Raw genomic sequence first — 22,355 nt, 5'->3', positions numbered from 1 at the left:
TTTGGATATATGTTTCGAAAGAAGAGTCATTTTGACAATAAACTCCATTAAATGGGGTAGGTTTATAGTAACAACAATTTACATTTAATAAGAGTATTTTAGAAAAATTAAAATACAATTATATTTTTCAATTGGAAAGTGAACTACAATTTGGGACAGACAAAAAAAGAAAACAGGACAATTAAAGTGGGACGGATGGAGTATTTTAGACTAGATAAGTATTCATAGAACCACCTTATTGGCATCTTATTGAAGGATTAAACTCTTTTTATTATCGAGGGAACAATTTGAGGAGTGGAATAGATGAGAGATTAAAAGTTAATAAATGAAATATTTCAGAAATTCTTTAAGTAGTTTATCCAAAATGTATAAGCAAGGCTCCGTTTGGATTAGCTGTTTTTTGGTTTGTTTTTCAAAAACACCACTGTAGCATTTTGAATCTGAAAAACAAATCCGTTTGGATTAGTTGTTTTTGGGGTTGTTTTTCAAAAACTATATGAAAAACTTTTACTGTAAATTTTTTTGGATTATTTTTAGAGGTATTTTTGAAACATATTTTTGAGTATTTTTAGAATATTATAATTTTTATATTTTTATATAAATATACATTTATGCATTTATAATCCATTTATATTTACAAATGTATAGATGTATATTATTATAAATGAATAAATTATAAATGAATATTATATAAATGTATAAATTATAAATTATAAATTTTATATTTTTATATAAACATGCATTTATGCATTTATAATACATTTATAGATATTTATAAATAAATATATTTATATATTCATATAAAAATATATAAATGTATTATATTATAAATAATACATAATATAAATATATTTATAAATGTATAAGTGTATATTATTATAAATGTATAAATTATAAATGAATATTATAAATATATTATAAATTATAACTGTATATTATTATAAATGTATAAATTATAAATTAATATTATAAATGTATAAATTAATATATTGTAAATATATATTAATATTATGTAGAAATGTATTTATATAATTAATATAAATGTATATATGTATTGATATTATGTATAAATGTAAAATTAATATTATGTATATTAATATAAATGTATAAATGTATTAATATATATAATACGTAATATAAATGTATATTTAAATGTATAAGTGTATATTATTAAAAATGTATAAATTATAAATGAATATTATATAAATGTATAAATGTATAAATATATATTAATATTATGTAGAAATATATTAATATAATTAATATAAATGTATACATGTATTAATATTATGTATAAATGTAAAATTAATATTATGTATATTAATATAAATGTATAAATGTATTATATTATATATTATACATAATATAAATGTATATTATAAATATACATAAATATTTATATATTATGTATAAATGTACATTTATATAAATGTATAATATATTATACATTATATTATATATAATTTATATAACATATAATATTTATGTAAATATATTATAAATATATAAAAATATATTATAAATAAAATAAAATATTTATAATATGTATGTATAAATATATAATATTGGAAATGTATAATATATATAAGATACATTATTATTAATATAATTTATGTATAATATACATAATTGAAATATACATATTAATATATATTAATATATATTATAAAAAAATTGAATAAATATATTTATAAATATATATATAAATAAATGTATTTACATAAATATATAATATTTATTTCAATTGATATAATATATATAATATTATACATAATTGAAATAAATATATTTATATTAATATAATATACATATATATATAATATACATAATTGAAATATACATATTAAAATATATTAAAATATAATTGAAATATACATATTAAAATACATAATTAAAATATACAAATTGAAATATACTTATTAAAATATACAAATTAAATATACATAATTGAAATATATTTGTAGTTGTTTTTGATATATTGTTTGGATATGGTGTTTTTGAAGTTGTTTTTGAAATACACATTACTGTAGCATTTGAAATGTGAAAAATAATTTTTCAAAAACAGGTGAAAAAACACTCAATCCAAACGCAGCATTAAGTATGTAAACAACTGAGAGACGCTGCAGTATTTAGACAATTGCAAGACCTTGTGGTAATTTGCAAAGTTACACGGCAGTGTTGGCACAGCAGTATTGCCAATTTGCCATCCTGTTGAAGAATACTGAGCACACATGATGCCGAACAAGTGAGCCTTTAAGCAGGCGCTGTCCAGAAAAAGGAACTGAAAAGTGAAAGCTTCCTAGCCACTAGCCGGTAGCCAAGCCGGGCCAGCGTTTGCTTTGTCATCTTACCAGGATTTCAGAGACAGAATCCCCGTTAAATTGACCTGCAGAGCAAAAGCCAAATTTCTCGCAGCAGGCACGGCTCTCAAGAGTCTTTAAGAGTTGAGACAAATTAGTCGATTATTAGTTCCTGCCAGAGCCATACAACACAAGAAGTAATAGTAATCCAACATGACGTGTCGCAAACTCACTAGGATATGAATTGTGATTAGGACTGGGCTGCTTCCTACTACTTAATGTTAAAGATGAAAATACAATTTAAGCATCCAACCTCTTGATAAGGTCCTAAGAACTGCCCGTAATAATACTTATGCAAGACAAACGATCCCTCAAATCAAATACATAGCCCTGTTTAATAATCTCAATCAATACTTAAATTTAATGAATTTAAATTTTAACATATTTAGATATTTTGATAACTAAAAATTAAATATAAGTGACGCTGAATTATTTAAATAAAATTTATTTTAAAAGATAAATGATAAATTATTCACTTATCATTTATTTAATTTAATATGACATACAATCAATGTATCAAATATAATAAATATTTAACAACTCACTAACTTAATAAATTCAGATTTCAATTTTATCAAACACATCTATAATACCACGATCATTTGCTTTAATTATTCCCATCAAATGTCAAGAAATTGTAATCAGTTGTTGTGTTCTTTCTAATTGGTCCTTCCAATTTACTTCAACCGTGATTATGAAATATACAAGAAGAAAACGTAAAATTGGGTGAGAGAATGAAAATCAACTCCAACTATTTTTTTATGAAATACAGAACCATAAAAGCAGAAATTGGACGAGGAAATGAAGATGTAAGAGAGCAACGTGCCAGATCGCTGGCCTACCATTGAAGCTATGCATATCTTAATACTCTATCTGCCACGTAAGGAAAATCGCAAAATCAGCAATTCTTTCCATAAAATTACGTGGCATGTGCTATTCCTCTGGTACAAAAGGTACAAAAAGAAAGAGATAGAGAGAGAGAGAGAGACAAGGAGGGAGTCCGTCCACTTGTACAATTTTTAAACGACAAATACGTTCAAGGCTTTAAGCCTCAACGTGAATCCCTCCACCAACCCTCAACTCCAACCCCAACCCAACCAAAAAATTGGACTTCAACAATATGCTCCGATGCGCGGACCATGTGGTGTTTGCAAGACTAATAGCATCAAAAGGAGGGAGCACTGCTACTGAAATCCTGGGCCACTGAGCAGTGTAAAAATGAAGCCCCACATTCACCGTTCCACTGACTTCAGCTCAAGACCACTTCTCCACTTTAATACTCAGAAGAGGAGGAGTCCTGTACCCCGTCGTTGCGTCTTCCCTGATGAAATTTCATTCAACAGCCGCCAGCTTCGCGCTTTCAGGCTGGAGCATGGCCACGTCGGAGTCTCCGTCCGTTGTCGTCAAATTCCGGTGGACCATGGCGAATATTCTGGGCCTAGAAGGCGTGATGTTCTTGTCGCGCCTCTCCTGGCTGTTGGCGCCTGCGTTCTACGGTCGGCAGTGGCCAGAGCGGATGAGAAGCCTCCGGAGGTAGCTCCCACTGCGACTGTTACGCCAGAAGCGCAGCTGGAGGCGCCCGTGGAGGAGGTGATTAATTCGAGGATTTACGATGCGACAGTGATGGGAGAGCCGTTGGCGGTTGGGAAAGATAAGACGAAGGTATGGGAAAAGGTGATGAATGCTAGGATAGTTTATTTAGGTGAAGCTGAGCAGGTGCCTGTTCGCGACGATAGGGAATTGGAGCTGGAGATTGTGAAGAATTTGAAGAAAAGATGTGACGAGGCAGAGCGGCGGATTTCCCTGGCTTTGGATGCATTTCCTTCTAACCTACAAGCTCTGCTCAATGAATATTTGGATAAAAAGTACTATTTCCATCTTTCAATCAGTCTGTCTTACTGACTTTTGTTAGTCTGCTAGTTATGAAACTCTGTACTGTGCGGAAGTGCTGTAAATCATTTGTGTTTGAGATCCGTACATTTGCTTTGAAGGTTTGTTATGACGGGAGAGAGTGGATCAATTACACCTGTTCTAGCTACTAGCCTGCGTCGTTCATCCTTTGAGAATATAAAATGCCTAACTCGTGCGCTCTTTGTGAAGTATGCTTGGTTTGTTAACTCTCCTGTACGCGTTATGTGAGTATAGCATGTTTTGAATAATTTGATGAATTACAGATTAGTAAGTGGTCTGTTATGATTTTCGACATTGAGATTGCTACAAGTTAACTTGTACCCAGAGGAGGACAAAGAGTGAGAAAGGATACAGGTTGCTATCATAGATTAGCCTCTAGTGATCCATGAAGGTGTACTTGGAGACGAATTATGTTGCACTTCTCTTATGAAAATTATCCCTATGACAGGATTGATGGAGAAACCCTCAAATCTTTTCTTAGACACTGGCCTCCTGAGCGCTGGCAGGAATATGAACCTCTGATCAGTTACTGCCGAGATAATGGAATTCAGCTGGTTGCGTGTGGCATTCCACTTGAGGTATTCCACAGTTTTATCGGGCATAAGAAATACTTCTCGTGTTATGTCTGCTACAAACATTTCAGGGCTATGTACAGCTAGTAAGGCTTAGTTGACCTAAATATTTGCTGATGCTCACAAGCAAACTTGTTCCTAGAAGTCAAATTCTCATATAAGACTTGAGGAAAACAAATCAAACTTGCTAGTATTTGGTGGTGAGTTGGTTTTAATTGTTGATCTTTAGATAAGATTCAGATTTCAGGTCAATATTGTTTTTTAGTATCAAAATGTACTGTTTCTGGCATTCAGAAATATTAATTTGTTTCCAAAACAGTGATATATTTTGTCAGATAGTATACTAAATCTTTTTGGCTGTTGAGTATCAATGTCACATATTCCAATATCATAGAATTCACATTTCAGCTACACAAGATCTCAGAAAGTGAAGTAATCTCTGGTTGTTTTTCTTCATCTACTGGCCAAAATAGACTGCTAAATGGGATAATTTTCTATTATAGAGAATTGGTGAAATTCTTGTCTCTCTTATGAAATTCATTTTCCAGATCTTAAGAACAGTTCAAGCTGAAGGAATTCATGGACTTTCTAAAGCTGATCGGAAAAAGTTTGCGCCACCAGCCGGTTCAGGCTTTATCTCGGGGTTTTCTTCATTCTCACGCAGATCACCAATGGATACAAATTATGCATATCAATCTACTCCTTTTGGGCCAAGTTCATATTTATCGCTACAGGCAAAAGTGGTTGAGGATTATACCATGTCTCAAATTATCTCGGAAGCTGTGACAGATGGTGGAGCTGTGACAGATGGTGGAGCAACGGATATGCTAGTTGTAGTGACAGGTGCAAGCCACGTTACATACGGATCAAGAGGGACTGGACTACCTGCTAGGATTTCAAGGAAGATGCCAAAGAAAAATCAAGTTGTCATTCTGCTTGACCCTGAAAGACAGCAGATACGGAGAGAGGGAGAAGTTCCTATTGCTGATTTCTTGTGGTATTCTGCTGCGAGACCTTGCAGTCGGAACTGCTTTGATCGTGCAGAAATAGCCCGAGTGATGAATGCTGCTGGTAAAAAGCGCGATGCATTACCCCAGGTTAGTTCCATCTGTCTGTCCTCCCACGAATGGGAAGAGTCTTTTTCTCATAACATGCTTTATCATGCGAATCATTCTCCATATACAGGGGCACTCAATTTGGAACCCACAGGACTCCCTCCCTCCCCAATTGAACAGACAAGAACTTATCTTCTGAACTTGAAAGTCTTAGAAGTTTTTAAATTATTACCAAAGCAATCTTTCTTGTGGTTTATGTCTAGCTTTGGAAACAATTTGGACTCTATCTCTACAAATTTTTTCCTTTTTCCTAATTCAGAAGTCGCTCTAGTCTGTTTGTGGCATTTTGTTTATAAAGAAAATAAGTCCAAGTTTGTGGTAGTGTATCATTTTGATTTTTGATGGATTGTTGGCTTTGTCCTATATTTAGTTCAACGTGTTTTGGTAATTGTTTTTGGAAGCAAGGAAGTTGTTAAGATGCACAGCCTTGGGTTTAAGTTTGAAATACCTTTTTACCTGTTTTGGATATATGTAGATGTGTATCCTGCAACAGACTTCACCTTACCGAGTATTTGTACTGTTGCATCATCTCATCAATTGAATCTCATGGAAATTTTATAGGACCTTCAGAAAGGACTTGATCTTGGTCTGGTATCTCCAGAAGTGCTACAGAACTTTTTTGATCTAGAGAAATATCCTGTTATTTCAGACTTGAGTCATCGTTTTCAGGTACTCTACAGTCTACTCACACTTAATAATAAATGACTCGTTGCAAGCAGTTGCTTCCAGTTGTTGATATGGTTAAGTTGGTGGTGGTAACAACTTATCTTGTGCAGGGCTTTAGAGAGAGATTATTAGCAGACCCCAAATTTCTGCATAGATTAGCTATAGAAGAAGCTATATCGATAACAACCACACTCCTGGCGCAGTATGAAAGGCGTAAAGAAAATTTTTTTTATGAGCTTGATTACGTCATCACGGACACACTGAGGGGATCGGTTGTTGACTTTTTCACAGTGTGGCTTCCTGCCCCTACACTCTCATTCCTTTCAGTTTCTGATGGTTTTAGTGGACCTGATCGCATGGAAGCATTAAAAGGTCTTCTTGGTTCTATCCCAGATAATGCTTTTCAGAGAAGTCCAGCTGGGAAGGACTGGAATTTGATTCATAGAGTTGCTTCAGTACTTATTGGTGGTCTGAAACTAGCAGGAGTTGGATTCATATCTAGCATAGGAGCTGTAGCTTCATCGAACGTTGTATATGCAATGCGGAAAGTACTAAATCCTGCTCTTGCTGTCAAACATCCAATTAAACGCTCACCAATACTGAAAACAGCAGTTGTATATGCATGCTTTCTTGGAACATCAGCGAATCTCCGATATCAAGTAGGTTGGATATGTGTTTTTCAAGTTTGACATTAGCTAGAGTTATTAATTTTTTTCAAGTGCTGATAATTATCTTGATTATCCAGTAAATACATATAACCTCGTCTAAAAAGCTATCATGAGCATTGGAATCAGGTAACCAGAGAGCATGGCTTCTTTGGTATTGTTACATCATATGCTGTACCTTGTCGGAAACTCCGTAACTGTTGACATTGATTTTTACATGATAATGATAAATACAGTTTTCTTTTGTGTGTATGTGTGTTCTGCATGTTTATATGAGGAGACATTGATTCTTACAAGATATTGATAAATGCAGTTTTATTTGTGTTCTGCATCTGCGGGAGAGAGAGAGAGAGAGAGAGAGAGAGAGAGAGAGAGATTATACATGGGCATCTTAGGGTTATAAACTTCCTGCAACTAAGAAAACTTTTATCCAACATATCCATTTGCCACATTCTTTTTCATGTCACTTGGTGTAACCCCATGATATAGAGCAAATGGTTGACATGAGAGCCAATTCTCTTTATAGGTGAAGGCTGGTGAACCCTCAAGAATAGAAGTGTGTGTAGTGAGGCCAATTTAATATGCTAAACCAAATAGACACAGGAAAAAACGTTATCTGACACATGCATTTCTAAGCCTGAACTGCACCTTTAACGTGTCACATGGACTGATACTCATGCAACAATCTCGAAGTAGTCTTTGATTGTATAAGACGCTTGTGAAACAACTGCAGAGTTTGAGCTTGACATATGTGCTTATCTCCTGTGTTACAATGTTAAAATTACTGAATCAAAGACTCCAAAGTTATTGATTTGGCAAATCCTCTTTTTCTTCTTCTAAATTGTGTGTTTCAGTCGGAAGTTGGGTGGGGTGGTGGTCTTATTGTATGATATTTGTTGAAACTGACTGGTGTTTTATTGTAGGTTATTGCAGGGCTAGTGGAGCATCGGATTTCAGACAAATTTAGTGATCAAGCATTTCTTGTAAATATGCTATCCTTTGTTGTTCGAACGATCAACTCCTACTGGGGAACCCAGGTTAGAGATATTCTATTCTTTGGGAACCCTAGCTTTTTTATTTTATACTTCACAACATAAATCTCAAGCTAATAAGGATAGACAAATTTATTTATAAACGTCAACATTCAGAAAAATAGGGGTTTTATCTTTTGCTTTTCTACCTAGATAAAGGGGTCGGCACGATTGCGTACTTGGAACGATGAAAAGAAAGAAATAAAGTCTGTTACTCTGGCTATCATGAATAGGCTTCTAGTTTTTGCAGTTTGCACAGCCTTGATCATCTTGAATTCTAACTCTTTGTATGCCATTAAGTAATTGCTTTGTGCCTTTTGTTGACTATACTACCTTTATGGTGCTTAATGGAAAGTTGGTTTCATTGTTGGGTCTGTTGCACACAGAGAGGTGGTCTCTATTTGACAATTTGGTTGTTATAAATAGGATTTCAGTTATGTTGTTTTAGATATATGATATGCATAGCAGTAATCATTTTGAGTTGTAGCCCTTGCTGTGTTGGGAACGATACTGATATTTACTGATATTTCTTTAACATGCTTCAGCAATGGGTTGATCTAGCTAGATTCACGGGACTTCAGGCTCAGAAGAATGAAAAGGTTTCATCTGAGACATCAGATTCTCCTAAACCTGCTGCATTGGAATGTAATGCTCCAGAAGATGCCAACATTGATGAAACTAACGAGCAATAGATGGAAACCCACAACAGCCCACTGCATAGGCTTCTTATACAACCTTAAGAAATGAGTTTCAATATTTCCATCGTTTTGCTTCCAGACCAAGAGTATCTGGCGCATCTATTAGAGTTTTGCACTTCATAAAATTCAATATAGGGCGAGTGGGAAGAACTTTTCATGGATTGTGCTGTTTATTGGTGCTCCGTTGTTGAAAATACCCGCAAAAAAAAAAAAAAAGCCAGAGAAAAGTGGGAGGATTGAAACTATAATTTTACTTATAATATATAGGGCAACCTTTATATCACAATTTTTACTGTTCACATCATCCTGTGTATAAAATGCAACTGGATGAGTGATACAATTTGGTGAATTATATAACATTTGTTGAAGTCCATTTCAGTAAACTTAGTGAACATAGTTTCAATCACTCAGTCGCGTAATCATTGGACCCAGTGACTAGGGAATAGCTTTTATTTTATTTTTTTTCGATAACAATAACAATTGTATAACTTATCCTGTTCTAATTTACAAGGAAGAGGTGCCTAAAGAGACTTGTGTACTAGAAACTAGTAAATATGCAGACTTGACTTGACTTGACTAAGAGGATGGTATGGCATCACATTTGAATTTTTTTAGCTAGAGGTAAAGTTTAAACTCCCACCTACAATTCAAGAATGGGATTTAAGGAAAAGCTTTTAGGAAAAGCTCTTTCTGCTATCAGGTAGAGAATTCAAATTCAAAAAAATCACTCGGTCGCCTGGATTGATGATCGACACATTGGATGGATTTCGATCCGTCTATTCATTCATCCGGTCTAGCAGCTTATGTTTGACACCATCGAAGGCAACTTCAAAGTTCTTCAGCTGTACCAAAAATATCATATGAAGTTTTGATGTCCTGTGTCTTGGCTATGAAAAGCATAAGGTGAAAATGGAAGAATTTCTCTACCTGTTGTCTAGCAAACCTATTATGCACGTACAGCCCGTTGAACAGATCAAAACTATCATTTGCTACGCTTTCCTTCTGCAAGTGGAATGCCACGTCTTTTAAAGGACTACTGTGGTTAGAAATTGAGACGTCTCTAATGCTGGAGATCAGTGCTCTCATAGTGATTGACTTACCACTTCAAAAAGCTTTTCAAATCCTTTCGTGTCAATAGGCGTGGGTTCAATCTGCATTTCTGCCAAGACCCTGTTGAAAAATAAGCTATGTCAGCTTGTTATGTCTCTGGTATCTCTAGCCTAATTTAGTCATCGATGGTTGAACTGCGTTGAACTTTGTACCTGCCAATGGTATGAGTGAGGAATTGACTTTTGGCAGCCAATTTATCGTGCTCTTCGCATGTCATTTCCAGCATTTTGCATCCCTGTGCAATTATCAGCTTCATAGATATGTGAAAAACAGTCCAAACGAAGATATAGCTTAACATGTCCAGATGAAAAATAAGGTCATATGGATATATATATATATATATATATTTTAACTGGTGTCAAGAAGTATAGGCAGCCGATGAAGATCTAATAGACTCACCTCACTTGCAAAGATATGGAGGAAACCAGAGCACACAGCTTCATTCCTGATGCGGACTTTCTCATACATCAGAGTCAGGCCGTGCCACCCATCTCTTCCACTTTCTGGCCCAAACATGGGATGGGTGCATATCAAATCCGATTCTGGAGGCAGAGCCTTTTTCAAGGGACCAAAAAGAGCGCATAGTAAATGAAACGGTGTCCTGTTTTAACACATCAATCTTGTTTTGGCTAATCGAAATTCTTTTAAGAGCATACTTGAAGTAGAACATCTCTGGGATATTCTTTCACTGAGAGTACATCAGCAAAAAGAGTCGGCTGTTTCAAGCATTGAAACGGCATGGACTCGACGACATCTGAAAGAGAGAGGATTGAGGTGCACAGCAGTACAACTTCATTGTCTGATTGGAGAAATTCGTCCATGTCCCTGCACCACTAGTTACTATGCGTACACATATGGGTATTTGTTCATGCGAAATATGATACAGTACAACAACAGATTTTCCTCGGTTTTGAAATGCAGAAAAAGCTTGTTTTAATGGGGATATATACCTACCTGATGAAGGGGATGCCCAGACGAGCGCAATGCTCAGAGTAGTCGGATCTTGAAGTTGCCCTTATGGAATGCCCTTGTTTTATCATGGTTTGCGTTAGGAACTGTGCAAATGGTCCAAAACCAATGATACCTATCTTCAGAGCTCTTAGGGGAGCAGAGGATGTAGGGGAAGACATAGGGGATGCCACCCTGTGATCCCGAAGAAGGTGAAGTTTTCTAGAGAATATAAATTATTTTGTAAACGTATTTGACTGGGTCCATCTTAATTTAACTGTTAGCGGAAACTAACACTCCAAGTAGGCGGCATGGACATATAGGCAGATTGGACACGTTTCTGCCTTTCTGGTGGATATGCATGGTCCCATGTGGAGGCGTTGTCTTTTATCTTGTTTTTGTGTTCATGTCCTGATGACTCACTGTGGGTCGGGATTCGGCGTTCATACCCAATGTTGTTAAATTCGGATTGAATAGCGATTCCACTAAATCACAAAGTCAGGGTTAATTGATCGAATGGATAGGATCATTTTAAAAAATTCGTCAGCGTCTGCATGATGTCATAATTATTCTATATTTTTATAAATTTTAGAAATATTGAAATTAAGTTGTTAGTTATATTCAGCCAATCATACCAAATATTTCAAAAATATTAGACTTTTAATCAAATATACACCTAATCATTATATATAAAAATATAAATTCATGCCTAAAATATATCTATTCTCCAAAATTACATGAAAAACTAAATTAAAACAAATTAATGTAAGTTGGAATCGCTGATGTGAAATTAATAAGATGATAAGGATGAAAACATCTTTGATTTAGAGATCATTCAGAAAAACGAATCATTTTGGTATTTACATTAAGTGGATGGTGTTTTCTTATTCCTATTAAAAAATGAAAGTGTTACAATTTAGATAACTCAGATTATATTTGGGGAAAATAAGAAAGAAAAATTTGAGAATCGAGTCAACCAATTAAACCGGATCACTGGTTTAGTCAATTTTTTTACTATTTTTACTGATTTTTGACTAAAACGGATTTTGTACTACAAATTAACTCGAGAAAAAGGTCGGTTCACGGTCGGATTGATCAGTTCCATCGATCCCGTTCCGGATCTAAACAACACTTTGAGGTTGTTAGAATGACTTTTCTGGGCGGCATCCAGCTTTGAGGTTAACCCTGACAGCATTTATCCAATTTCCATTTGGCCCTAATTAATTGCCAAATCATAGAGGTTATAGATATTACCACCGGCAACAAGATACCAATTTCGGCTGGCGCTTGTTGATGAACATTAATGGTAGGCATGAAATTCAAATAACGGGTCTAATGGTTGCTAGCAAACAGATCATGATGAACCCTTCTGACAGTGCGTCGTTGCTGGCAAGCAATGCTCCATTTCTGATTCCTGATCGAGCTATTATCTTTACTTTGTTTTCTTTATGATGCCAGAGCTGTTGCTGGATTCACATTGTAAACTTTGCTAAAGCAAATGTTACCCTCACTTAGTTATTCATGGGTAATTCCTTTAACATATTTGCGTCACTGTTTTAGTGCAGATTAACTTGGGCTCCAGAAAATGCGTCAAAGCCACTAACGAATAGTAAGACTTGTTGATTTACTCCACGAAGAAGTTGAACAGTTCTGCTGTGTGCATTTGTCTCGTTCATTGTACGTTCTTCTAGTGATGATGTCAATGCTACTCTGGAGCGGTGCATTTTCACGGTATCAAACATCTATTGGAACTATACTAACTCTAAGGATTATGATTACAGCTTGTTCATAAACTAAATAGTGCGAGGGGCCTCCATGTATAAAGTAATGGACTTCATCTACTCTAGCTTTTGCAGTCTTCTAATTTATTGGATGCTTCCGCTGATTATGTTGCTCTATAGAATCAGGAATCATCATGTAGCATGGAAGGGCTCTTGATCAATGACTACTGGTTTTGAAATCCTCTTCATCACTTTCCCTTTTAGCCTCTGCTGTTGCACCACTAATATGGATGCTGTCCGTTCAGAATCAGGCTCAGCAAGCATGTCCCCTATCACACCAAGTTCTGGACAACCTATCCAAGCACCAAGGCCTTCCAAGAGAGGAGATTCTTGGTGATTTCTTCCTACAAGAATCAAATCAAAACTACCTCCTAATCTTGTTGCAGATGCAGCTAGTCCTACACTATCTCTGATGATCTCTTCTTGGTACGCAAAACGCTCATTTCCTATGTTGACATGTCGGATTTCATCTATCAGATTATTATCGATCTTCCTCTCTCTCATATTATCACTTCCTAGGAAGAGGAAACGGAAAACTGTAAGGCTGACATGGGGATGCATCACCATGCGAGCAGCATAAGATAGTGACTCTGCATCATCTGCACCACCAATGAAGATTACTGCAACATGATATGAAGATTGACCGTTCAAAATGGTTCTGGAGCCACGTAGAGTTGTCCGATCCACTAAAACAGCAACGGAGCAAGGTGCCTTTTCTATGACCTGGGCATTCATGTTTTGTATGGCACGGTTTACTGATCCAATCGAGCCATCAATCTCCCATTGCTTATGAAATGGTAGAATGATGATGTTGGTATTTTGATCAAGTGCCACGCGGCAAACATCTTCGTGCATTGTGTCAAATTGTGAGATAGAACTGAATGACTGAAAGGTGACACAAGCCTCATTGCAGAGCTCATATTGCCGCAAGGCATTGATAATGCGGCCTGATCTGGAGGAACTAGGCTGCAGCAATCTGTGGGACTGATGAGCAATGAGCATGGGGTTTGCCCGACCTACCAGCTCAATGAGCAGGACGGCTATGACTGTAACTGGGCTTTCTTCCGTTGCATTGGAAGCTTCAAGCAGATTCACCATTGCGGGGACATTCTCTTGGTTATGGATGCAGACTAATATTCTCAACTCTGTGCCGCGCTTGCAATGCTGAATGGTTCTCCGTCTCACTGGAGTAAGTCGCGAAGATGGGTCATAGAGAAGTTTGATTAGTAGTGTTGTGATTGCCGTGACTAGAATCACTGACACAACACATAAAGCAAATGCTTCAGGTTTCAAAACCTGTCATTTCAAATAAAAATGATAATAATGAAAAAAAAAAAAGAAGAAAAGAGCCGTATCACGGATTGTGATCGCATGTTTGAGAAGTAAGTTACTAGCCAGGAAAACATAGTAGGATCAGAAAGTTGGCACCTCTACGTCCAGAAACAGATTGTACAAGACGAGTTCAGAAAGGCCTCTGACATTCATCATCAAACCGAGCACAAAAGATTCTTGAATTTTCAAGTCCATGTAACAAGCGGGCAACATTACTGCTCCGACCTTGACTACGCAAGACAAAAAAACTATCAATGCCACTGTCCAAGCACCTTGAAAGTGGATGCAGAAGATGTCTGTTTTAAGGCCACTAGCAGTTAGAAATGCTGGATACAGGATCTTTCCAACAGGAATATCAAGTTTTGCAGTTAATGCGGCGCCCAGAGGTGGACCTTCAGGCACCACCAAACCAATAACCATGGGTCCAAACATAAAGTGCTGGCCAATCATCTCGCTTATAAACCCGACTACAAGAAGAACAGTAAAAATAGCAGTAATATGCGACTCCCCTATAGATCTTCCTTCAGGTACTAGACTCAAACTTTTTAATATTAGTGGTCGAATGATATATACTGAAACAAGTACAAAAATGACAAAGACTAAGATAGCTAACACTGAAATCATTGGATAGTCCCCTGAAGTTTGTAAAACTGCAAATGAGGATGCCATGAAGCAAATACCAATCAGATCACAGAACATTGCTGATGAGACTGCAAGGCGACCCAAGTCGGTTTGAATCATCTTGAGCTCAGTCAGGACGCTGGCAACATTTTGGAAGGATAACAGACACTGGGCTGCCGCTATTACAGGCAACGGTTTGGCAACGCTAGGATCCAAAGAAGCATAGCGCTTCAAGGCAAAGGCTAAAAGCAGAGAAAAAACCAGCGTTGTGAACACTGCAGAGAGACCTAGAATCGCGGGCTTCCACCCTGGGCGGATCATCATCTTAGGGTCCATCTTCACTGCTACTGAAAAAAGGAAGAACATTAGGCCAAATGTTGAAAAGGTTTCGAATATGATCTGGCCTCTTGGAGGAAAGAATACCGCTCCTACAGATGCTACATGTCCTAAAAGTGATGCGCCAAAGATTATACCGCCCTGGTTGACAAAAAACGTTCAAGATGAGAAACCAGAGAAATGGTACTAGCTAAAAATGCTTGCCAAACTTACAATCAGACATTGAAAAGATTCGTATACACAACGCATGTCATGGAGTCAGTCGCATGCTTACAAAAATTTGTGAAACAATAGTGGATTGACCAAGAGGCTTGATGATGACATCAATAAGCATGGATGTTAAAGAGACGAGGGAAAGTTGCATTAGCAAAAGAGGTGTAGAATAATTCAGCGGGTTCTCATTGGTCCACAAACCATTGGAAGAGATCTTGTGAGGGTCATGGCACACAAGTGTCCTGTTTCCTACCGAGTCAAGTACTATATTAGCCGATGCATTCATTGTCTGGGAGGCCATTTTTCTTTTCTTTTAAGCAATAGGAGTTTCAATCATCTCCAGTGTGTAGCAGCAAGTAATTGGAGCTGTTGGGGAGAAACAGAAAAACGGAAAGAAAGAAACACTTTCTTGAACACTTTCTTGGCCTTAGTTAGAAAAACACACAGAATACCCAACACACGCAAACTGAGGGAGCAAAGAGTGGGACGGTTCACCTCCAATTTTGGCAAATTTGACCACGTCTGTTGTGCCTAGACATGGTTTACCACTGCTTATGAAAGATATTATTATTACCACACACGTATCTGTCAGAGATGCCAACTACCATGCACCGTTTTTTTTTTTTTTGGGGCCCCGGGAGGGTTCCTAGAGCTTTTTTTTTTAGAATATACTTGGTGCTCCTAGATATTTCTTTTCTTTTAGTTGATGTCTTGTTCAGGAAAAGAAATGATCTTTTTTTTTAGTAGAACTTCTTGTTTTATCATCTAATAATTTGATAGCATATTTTATGTGTCAATTTTTGATAAATCGAAATTACGCTTCATTATTAAAGAAAAAATTGAGTTCACCTGCAAAGTTGTACTAAAAATCATACATAAAAATCCCTAAAATCAAAGAGATGCGTCATGATTTAATTTAGTTTGTGCCTGTCATGTAAGTATAAGTGGCTTTAAGATTTCTCAAAAAAATTACAGCGTCCGAGTTGCATTCATGCCACATAATTAGCTTGAATGAATGGGTCATAGGGTGAGCATTTTAGCAGGAGGCGGTCCCTTTTTCATTCAAATTCAGATAAGCTTGTGCCCTGCAAACATGAATTTCATTGTTCTTTTGACCATTGACAGTTTAAGTTTTTTAAGGCCGGTTCTTACCATTAGATCATAAATAATCTTTCATTATGAACAGAGGAATGACATTGGCCATTTTTGTATCCATTTTAAAGGCTGTGTGAAGCTCGTTAAGATGAACAATGGCCCTGATTTTACTTGATAATTAACCAAGGCTTGATCTTGAGTTCATTCTTTTTGCCCTTTTAACTTTTCATTCTTCTTCTTGTGATATAAATTAAGGAAAGGAACAAGCTCCACTGCGGGCAAAGAAACAAGCGCTATATATTAGTTTTTGCATTCTATTTTTCTTTGTAAACATTGGTTCCATCCGTGATATCAACCTTTGATTTTGTTCATTTGTTGTTGCACCACCAAGACTGAAACAGGCTTCTGGAAATCTGCAGCAGCAAGCATGTCCCCTAGAGGACCGAGCTCTGGCAATTCAGTCCACCTTATTAGTCCTGACAACAAGGGTGAGTCCCCTCTATGACGCCGGCCTACCATGATCAAATCAAAAACTTCCGCCACCTGATGAACTAGCAAAGCAGTGTCAGATTCATCATTCACCATCTCCTCCTTAAATGCAACATTATCCTGTTGTGAAGAACGGAGCTTAAACGCCCTCAAGCTTTCTGCGTCAAGAACTTTCTCCCACTCGTCCTCTACTACATCTTCTCGTGATATAAGCCTAACGACAGACAGGTGAACTCCTGGAGATTTTGCCATGCGAAGGCCATAGGCCAGTGCCTCGCGATCATCATTGCCTCCCAAGAAAAGCACAGCGACACGGTGCAGTACTGATGGAACACGTGATGGATTGCTCATTTTCTTGCGATCAATGAGAATGCCGACAGAACAAGGTGCCATGTCCAGCACAGAGCAGTTTATCGTCCTTATGACCTTGCTGTCATGTATGAGCCTTCCCTGATGGTTCCATTTCCTGTGAAATGGGAGAATCAAGATGGATGTCACTTTGTCAAATGCAAGGGAACAAATGTCCTCTTGCATGAATTGAGGTAGTGACACAGACGTGAAGCATTGCACGCTGATGAATCCTGGGTGAAGATCCCCTTGGAAACGAAATATGTCAATTACTTTAGTCGAACGAAAGCCCAGTGAAGAAGACTTTTGGCCCAGTTCATGGTTAATTAGAACTGGCGCAGCTTTGCCTACAAGCTTCTCCAGATGTAGTGCATAGACGCCAATTGGACTTCCCCTGGTAGGATTAGACATATGTAGGAGCTTTATTGCGGCCAGTGCATCATCTTGCCGATGGGTGCAAAGAAGTATGCGAAATTCTGAATTGGAAGCCAAGTCCTGAATGTCTCTCTTCTGATATCCAGTATATTTTCTTGAGTAGTCATACAACAATCTGATTGTGAGAGATGTTACTATATCCACAAGTAGAACTGAACTAGTTACTGAGGCAAAAGTTTCCCGGTCTATTGCCTGTAATTAAGAAAGAAACAGGTTATTTTTCTTGTACAGTCGACTAATAAAGTCAACCAATCACAGAAAGATTTTGTTTGAAACTGCATCAGCCAACACAAACATTATCTGGTTCTTACCTCTTGAACTGTATCATTGCATGGAAAAACCACTAAGTGAAAAAGATTCCAAGTTCCAACCAAAAGCTTTAGAGGAAAAGAAAGAAAATATTCTTAATTAACAAGAGGGGTGATAATTGATGCCAAAGGAGTGGATCATACACAGACTAAAACTTGCTGAACCCCTACTGTGAACTCCTGAGAAGGTCAATTCTTAATAGCATTCATACAATGCCTTTACTTAGACCACTAGTTTCAGTAGCTGAATTTAAGACTTCTGAAGCATGAAACCCCTACCAGGATCACATTTTTAACACATTAATAACATAGTATCCATGAAACTTAAGCTTCCCGTATGATAAAGCATTGGGGTTTGGTGGAAACCTTGTCACTGCTTGACTTTCCAAAAACTGCTTAATACACTGATCATGTCAAAACATCGTCAAGCATAACATAACTTTAGGAATTCAAGGTGTTAATTTTGACAGAGATGGTTATCATCTTATGGACCAAAATATATATTTATTCAACTTGGTGTAATAACATTGGCATATGCTTACCAACTTGTTACCATTCACAGTAATTTCACAGATGCATAAAAATTAAATTAGGTTCCCACAACTTGTTCGGTAACATGAGAAAATGGGATATACAGTGCTGCACAAATGAAAGAAACACGAAACTTTTACCTGATTCATGAAATAGTTCTGACATAAAGCCAGTTCAACAATCCCTTGTGAACTCATGATGGCAGAAAGGACTGTAGCATCTCTAATTGGCAATTTGCACATCAATGCCGGCAATATGACTGATATGAATTTTACAACAGAAAAAACAAAGATAATGATCCATACAATCTGCAGAAATTCAGCATCATATACCTTGAGTATATCAAACTTTAGTCCACAGGTACTGATTATTAATGGGGCAAATAGCCCTGATATTAGTGTCTCCAGCTTCTCCGCCAGTGTTGAACCTAAAGGTGGCCCAGATGGAACTGTCAAGCCAACTATGAAAGGACCAAAATGATACTGGAGTCCAATAGAATCACTGACAACAGCAGACAACAGGACACTTAGTGATACCAGAACAATGTAAAACCCCCTAACTGCCTGTCCTTCAGGTGTTTGCTTAATTATCCACATAAATAGCGGTCGCAAGACCAGAATAGCAGCTAAGATGATAATAATACTTGTTGTTGTAGTTTTTACACTCACGGATTTATCCATATCTGCATATGCAAATCTCATCCATGCTGTGAAAGGAGAAGTTATCAAATCACTAATCAACGTGCATGCCAAAGCAAGGCGGCCAATCTCACTGTTAACAATTTTTAGGTCAATGAGGAGAGAAGCAACAACAGCAAAGGGAGTCAAAATTTGTATTCCAACAATAGCTTTAGCCGCTGGCACATGATATTGGTGCAGAATATTATAAAGGACTGAATTGAAGCCAGTGACCACAATCATTGTGATTGCAACCGATACTAGTCCTATTGTCCATGCCTTTTTCCCACTTCTTGTGATCGTGCTAATGTCCATGTGTACTCCAGCAAGAAACATGAAAAAGACATAGCCAACTTTCGACAAGATGTCAAGGAAAATTTCATCTTCTGCAGGGAAGACAATTTCTGAAAACTTTGAGATCTTTCCCATGCAACTTGGTCCAAGAATCACACCAGCCTGGATGACAGGAAATTATCTGCAAAATTAAATGCAGGCACTAGTACATTCTTTCATGCTAATTCTTCATGTTACAAATATTGGTATTGTTCGAAATAAGTACGTGGATTAATATCTAAACCAACAGTAACTTAAATTATGTGCAATGGAACTGCATAAATGCTAAACGTCCCATTGATCAAAACATTTTTTCCGATGCTTCTAGCAAGTCATCCCGTTGAGATGGGGTTAGTTTTCTCTTGCATTCCTTGTGACAAAGCTAGAACTAGGACTTATGCTTGTCAAAGTGCAACATATTTACCGGTTCCAGCAACAGAACACTACCAGATTAGACATGACTGCTGATAGGAAAAGCAACATACTGACATGCATACTACCTTTATGTGTATAAAATTGTCAGAGAATTGAAGAAGCTCCTCAAATGACAGGTCAACCAGATAGTTAAATGAGGGCTATGTGATCCAACAAACGGGTGAAAAATTGCTCCCTCATGATTCATAACCAAGAGACGAAACATAGAGGTAGGGAAATACCTTCAAGGTTCTTTAAAAAAGGAGGAGGAGAAGAAATATTTTCAAGTTACGGGGCTAGGAACGCCATAATCAAATGAGGCTGTGTGGGAGGGGGGCAAAAATTATATAAACCAAAGCAGATGTACTGGTCTTGCTTAGTCATATATTTAGGAAATTTCTTGAGAGTCCCATCACTCACTCAATAGCAATCGGTAAGGGGTTAGCACTAATTAGAGGTGGCAATTTGTCCCAAATCCCAATGAGTTACTCATGTCCATAGGGATTTTGGGCGGGATGGGTACTAAAATTTAATATTGGGTTTAAAATGGGACAAATCTCAATTATACCTATTAATTGATGGAAAATTTTGGGAAATACTTGGGTACCCATTGGGCTCAAATAGTAAGGGCTCCGTTTGGATTAACTTTTTAGGGGGTGTTTTTGAAATATTTTATTGTAGAAGTATATATGAAAAATTTTTACTATAAAATTTTTTTTAAATATTTGATATACTAATATGGATGGGATGTTTTTTGAGTTATTGTATATTACTGTAACATTGTATTTGAAAAACCTATTTTTTGAAAAAATAGTCAATCCAAATGGAGTGTTAGATTCAAAAATTATCTTTAATAATTTTATAGTTATACCAGCGAATATAATCTAGTAGTCCCAAAAATATATTTAATAAAACTAAAAGGAATTTAATAAATCAAAAATATTAAAATTATATAAAAAATAAAAAATATGAATTAAAGGAAAAAATATGTAGAAAATAGATTTGGGTATTGGGCGGGATCAATCTAAACCCATCCAAAAGTGATCCCGCCCAAATTAGTCCCAAAACACATATGGGTAAGGTTGGGACCAAACCCATAGGACTCGGTTCCATCTCAAACCCAAGCAAAACCCGCCCATTTTGCCACCTCTAGCACTAATGCTCTAATACAGGACATTACGTATATTGGTGTTAGAAAATGAAGCATTCAAATACTTCTTGTTTCGACTCTTTTAAATTTTAAGCAATAAACCATAGTCTCGCTAAAAGAATTGACAGATAAAAAGAACACATCACCAGCTCAATGTCCCCGTTCTCTGATCAATTCTGTCACAATTGTTGCTAATATGGGTATACAAGGGTGAAATTAACAATTGAAGAAACAGGTCAAGGTGGCAGAGAACAAATGATTTGAAGAATACACCTTGATTAAAAAGATCAGTTTAAAAAGCACGAGAAAGCAGAGAGACAATACCAGGAATTCGGAGACTATTCTTTGAAATTTGAAGGGCCTGAACAGAAGATGGAGAAACTGAGTGATCAGGAAAATAGCAGATAATTGAAATTCAAGACGAGGCAAAGCATGATGTAGAAAATCATGGGCTCCCTCTGGAGTCCATATTCCTGGATAATGAATCGGTTCATTGAGAACGCATTCATGTTGTTGGCCATCAGTTTCCCCAGGCAGTTCCCCATGCGGGATCGACTGTCCGACCTGCATCAATGAAGAAGGGGCTTATTCTCTTCCACCTTTTATTACAACACCACCATCATAATATGTACGTGTTAAGTTTTATAAAGAAATTGGGATGAATATTTGCTGGAACAAAAACGCACATAAAGAAAGGCCAAAGACCTTTACTTTGAACAAACATGATGAAATCAAGAAAATGAATATTTAACAGAAACCCCAGCAGGCTGGAAGCAGCTAGTTAGCGACGATCATTTCGGAGGGATTTATGAAAGCTATTTATTACAACTGTCATTCTTGGAGAGAAAACCACAATAGGATTCTCTGGCACCATAACAAGGAGGAGTTTTTTGCCAAAATAACACTCTTGCTAAAAAATATTTCTAATATGATTCACTTTCAAATTTTATTACCATAATGATATTATTGCTCCCATCTAATTATCCTGATTGCCACGTAGAATAACAAGAAAGGAAAGTTCTAATTCAGATTATAGTTTCTAACATTAACTAAAATTTTAATTTTTTTTATTATAGAGGTACAAGAAGATTGCATAACTTTTATAATTTCCTTATAATTATCTGAAATAAATTTTACCATTATTGACCTTACTATTATTGGTCTCCAAATTTTTTTAAATGTATCAAACCTATTGCATATATATTTTTTCAAAAAA

At 36.5% G+C, this 22,355-nt stretch overlaps 4 protein-coding genes across 14 annotated transcripts; 1 reads left to right on the top strand and 3 right to left on the bottom strand.

Moving 5' to 3' along the window:
- The first annotated feature begins 3,322 nt into the window (after positions 1-3,322).
- On the top strand, positions 3,323-9,424 carry LOC140034935 (protein RETICULATA-RELATED 5, chloroplastic-like). Of its 2 annotated transcripts, XM_072073769.1 has the most exons (8): positions 3,323-4,225; positions 4,352-4,495; positions 4,720-4,849; positions 5,392-5,940; positions 6,520-6,627; positions 6,735-7,283; positions 8,213-8,326; positions 8,866-9,424. In XM_072073769.1, exons 1-8 carry the CDS (start codon positions 3,579-3,581, stop codon positions 9,010-9,012), a joined length of 2,388 nt encoding a protein of 795 aa, XP_071929870.1. In that variant the 5' UTR covers positions 3,323-3,578; the 3' UTR covers positions 9,013-9,424. The 2 variants fall into 2 exon arrangements, with proteins under 2 accessions (XP_071929870.1, XP_071929871.1); XM_072073770.1 differs by lacking the exon at positions 4,352-4,495 and having other exon boundaries at positions 3,324-4,225.
- A 30-nt stretch (positions 9,425-9,454) lies between these two features.
- On the bottom strand, positions 9,455-11,360 carry LOC113730296 (arogenate dehydrogenase 1, chloroplastic). Of its 4 annotated transcripts, none has more exons than XR_011838806.1 (7): positions 11,083-11,360; positions 10,785-10,953; positions 10,528-10,683; positions 10,281-10,378; positions 10,119-10,188; positions 9,946-10,040; positions 9,455-9,860 (listed from the first exon to the last, which is right to left on the bottom strand). XR_011838806.1 is itself a non-coding variant. In XM_072073771.1 (7 exons), the coding sequence occupies exons 1-7, from the start codon at positions 11,256-11,258 to the stop codon at positions 9,795-9,797; spliced, it is 810 nt and encodes a 269-aa protein (XP_071929872.1). In that variant the 5' UTR covers positions 11,259-11,358; the 3' UTR covers positions 9,455-9,794. The 4 variants fall into 4 exon arrangements, 2 of the variants coding, with proteins under 2 accessions (XP_071929872.1, XP_027110703.2); XR_011838807.1 differs by having other exon boundaries at positions 10,281-10,363; positions 11,083-11,357; XM_072073771.1 differs by having other exon boundaries at positions 9,946-10,020; positions 11,083-11,358.
- A 1,353-nt stretch (positions 11,361-12,713) lies between these two features.
- LOC113730293 (cation/H(+) antiporter 15) lies at positions 12,714-15,862 on the bottom strand. 4 transcript variants are annotated; one of them, XM_072073767.1, is made up of 4 exons: positions 15,561-15,862; positions 15,234-15,287; positions 14,286-15,157; positions 12,714-14,153 (listed from the first exon to the last, which is right to left on the bottom strand). In XM_072073767.1, the coding sequence occupies exons 1-4, from the start codon at positions 15,658-15,660 to the stop codon at positions 12,990-12,992; spliced, it is 2,190 nt and encodes a 729-aa protein (XP_071929868.1). In that variant the 5' UTR covers positions 15,661-15,862; the 3' UTR covers positions 12,714-12,989. The 4 variants fall into 4 exon arrangements, with proteins under 4 accessions (XP_071929868.1, XP_071929869.1, XP_027110700.2 ...); XM_072073768.1 differs by having other exon boundaries at positions 14,286-14,419; positions 14,870-15,287; positions 15,421-15,861; XM_027254899.2 differs by having other exon boundaries at positions 14,286-15,287; positions 15,421-15,861.
- An 865-nt stretch (positions 15,863-16,727) lies between these two features.
- On the bottom strand, positions 16,728-21,991 carry LOC113730292 (cation/H(+) antiporter 4). Of its 4 annotated transcripts, none has more exons than XM_027254896.2 (4): positions 21,845-21,991; positions 21,464-21,703; positions 18,706-19,698; positions 16,728-17,918 (listed from the first exon to the last, which is right to left on the bottom strand). In XM_027254896.2, the coding sequence occupies exons 3-4, from the start codon at positions 19,669-19,671 to the stop codon at positions 16,806-16,808; spliced, it is 2,079 nt and encodes a 692-aa protein (XP_027110697.1). In that variant the 5' UTR covers positions 19,672-19,698; positions 21,464-21,703; positions 21,845-21,991; the 3' UTR covers positions 16,728-16,805. The 4 variants fall into 4 exon arrangements, with proteins under 4 accessions (XP_027110697.1, XP_027110698.1, XP_071929866.1 ...); XM_027254897.2 differs by having other exon boundaries at positions 18,706-19,717; positions 21,851-21,987; XM_072073765.1 differs by having other exon boundaries at positions 21,851-21,987.
- Between the last annotated feature and the right edge of the window lie 364 nt (positions 21,992-22,355).

This window comes from Coffea arabica, chromosome 2c (assembly GCF_036785885.1).
Source record: "Coffea arabica cultivar ET-39 chromosome 2c, Coffea Arabica ET-39 HiFi, whole genome shotgun sequence".
Classification (NCBI taxonomy): domain Eukaryota; kingdom Viridiplantae; phylum Streptophyta; class Magnoliopsida; order Gentianales; family Rubiaceae; genus Coffea; species Coffea arabica.
Note: the sequence above shows the minus strand (reverse complement) of the source record. Positions and strands in the feature narration are given on the sequence as shown.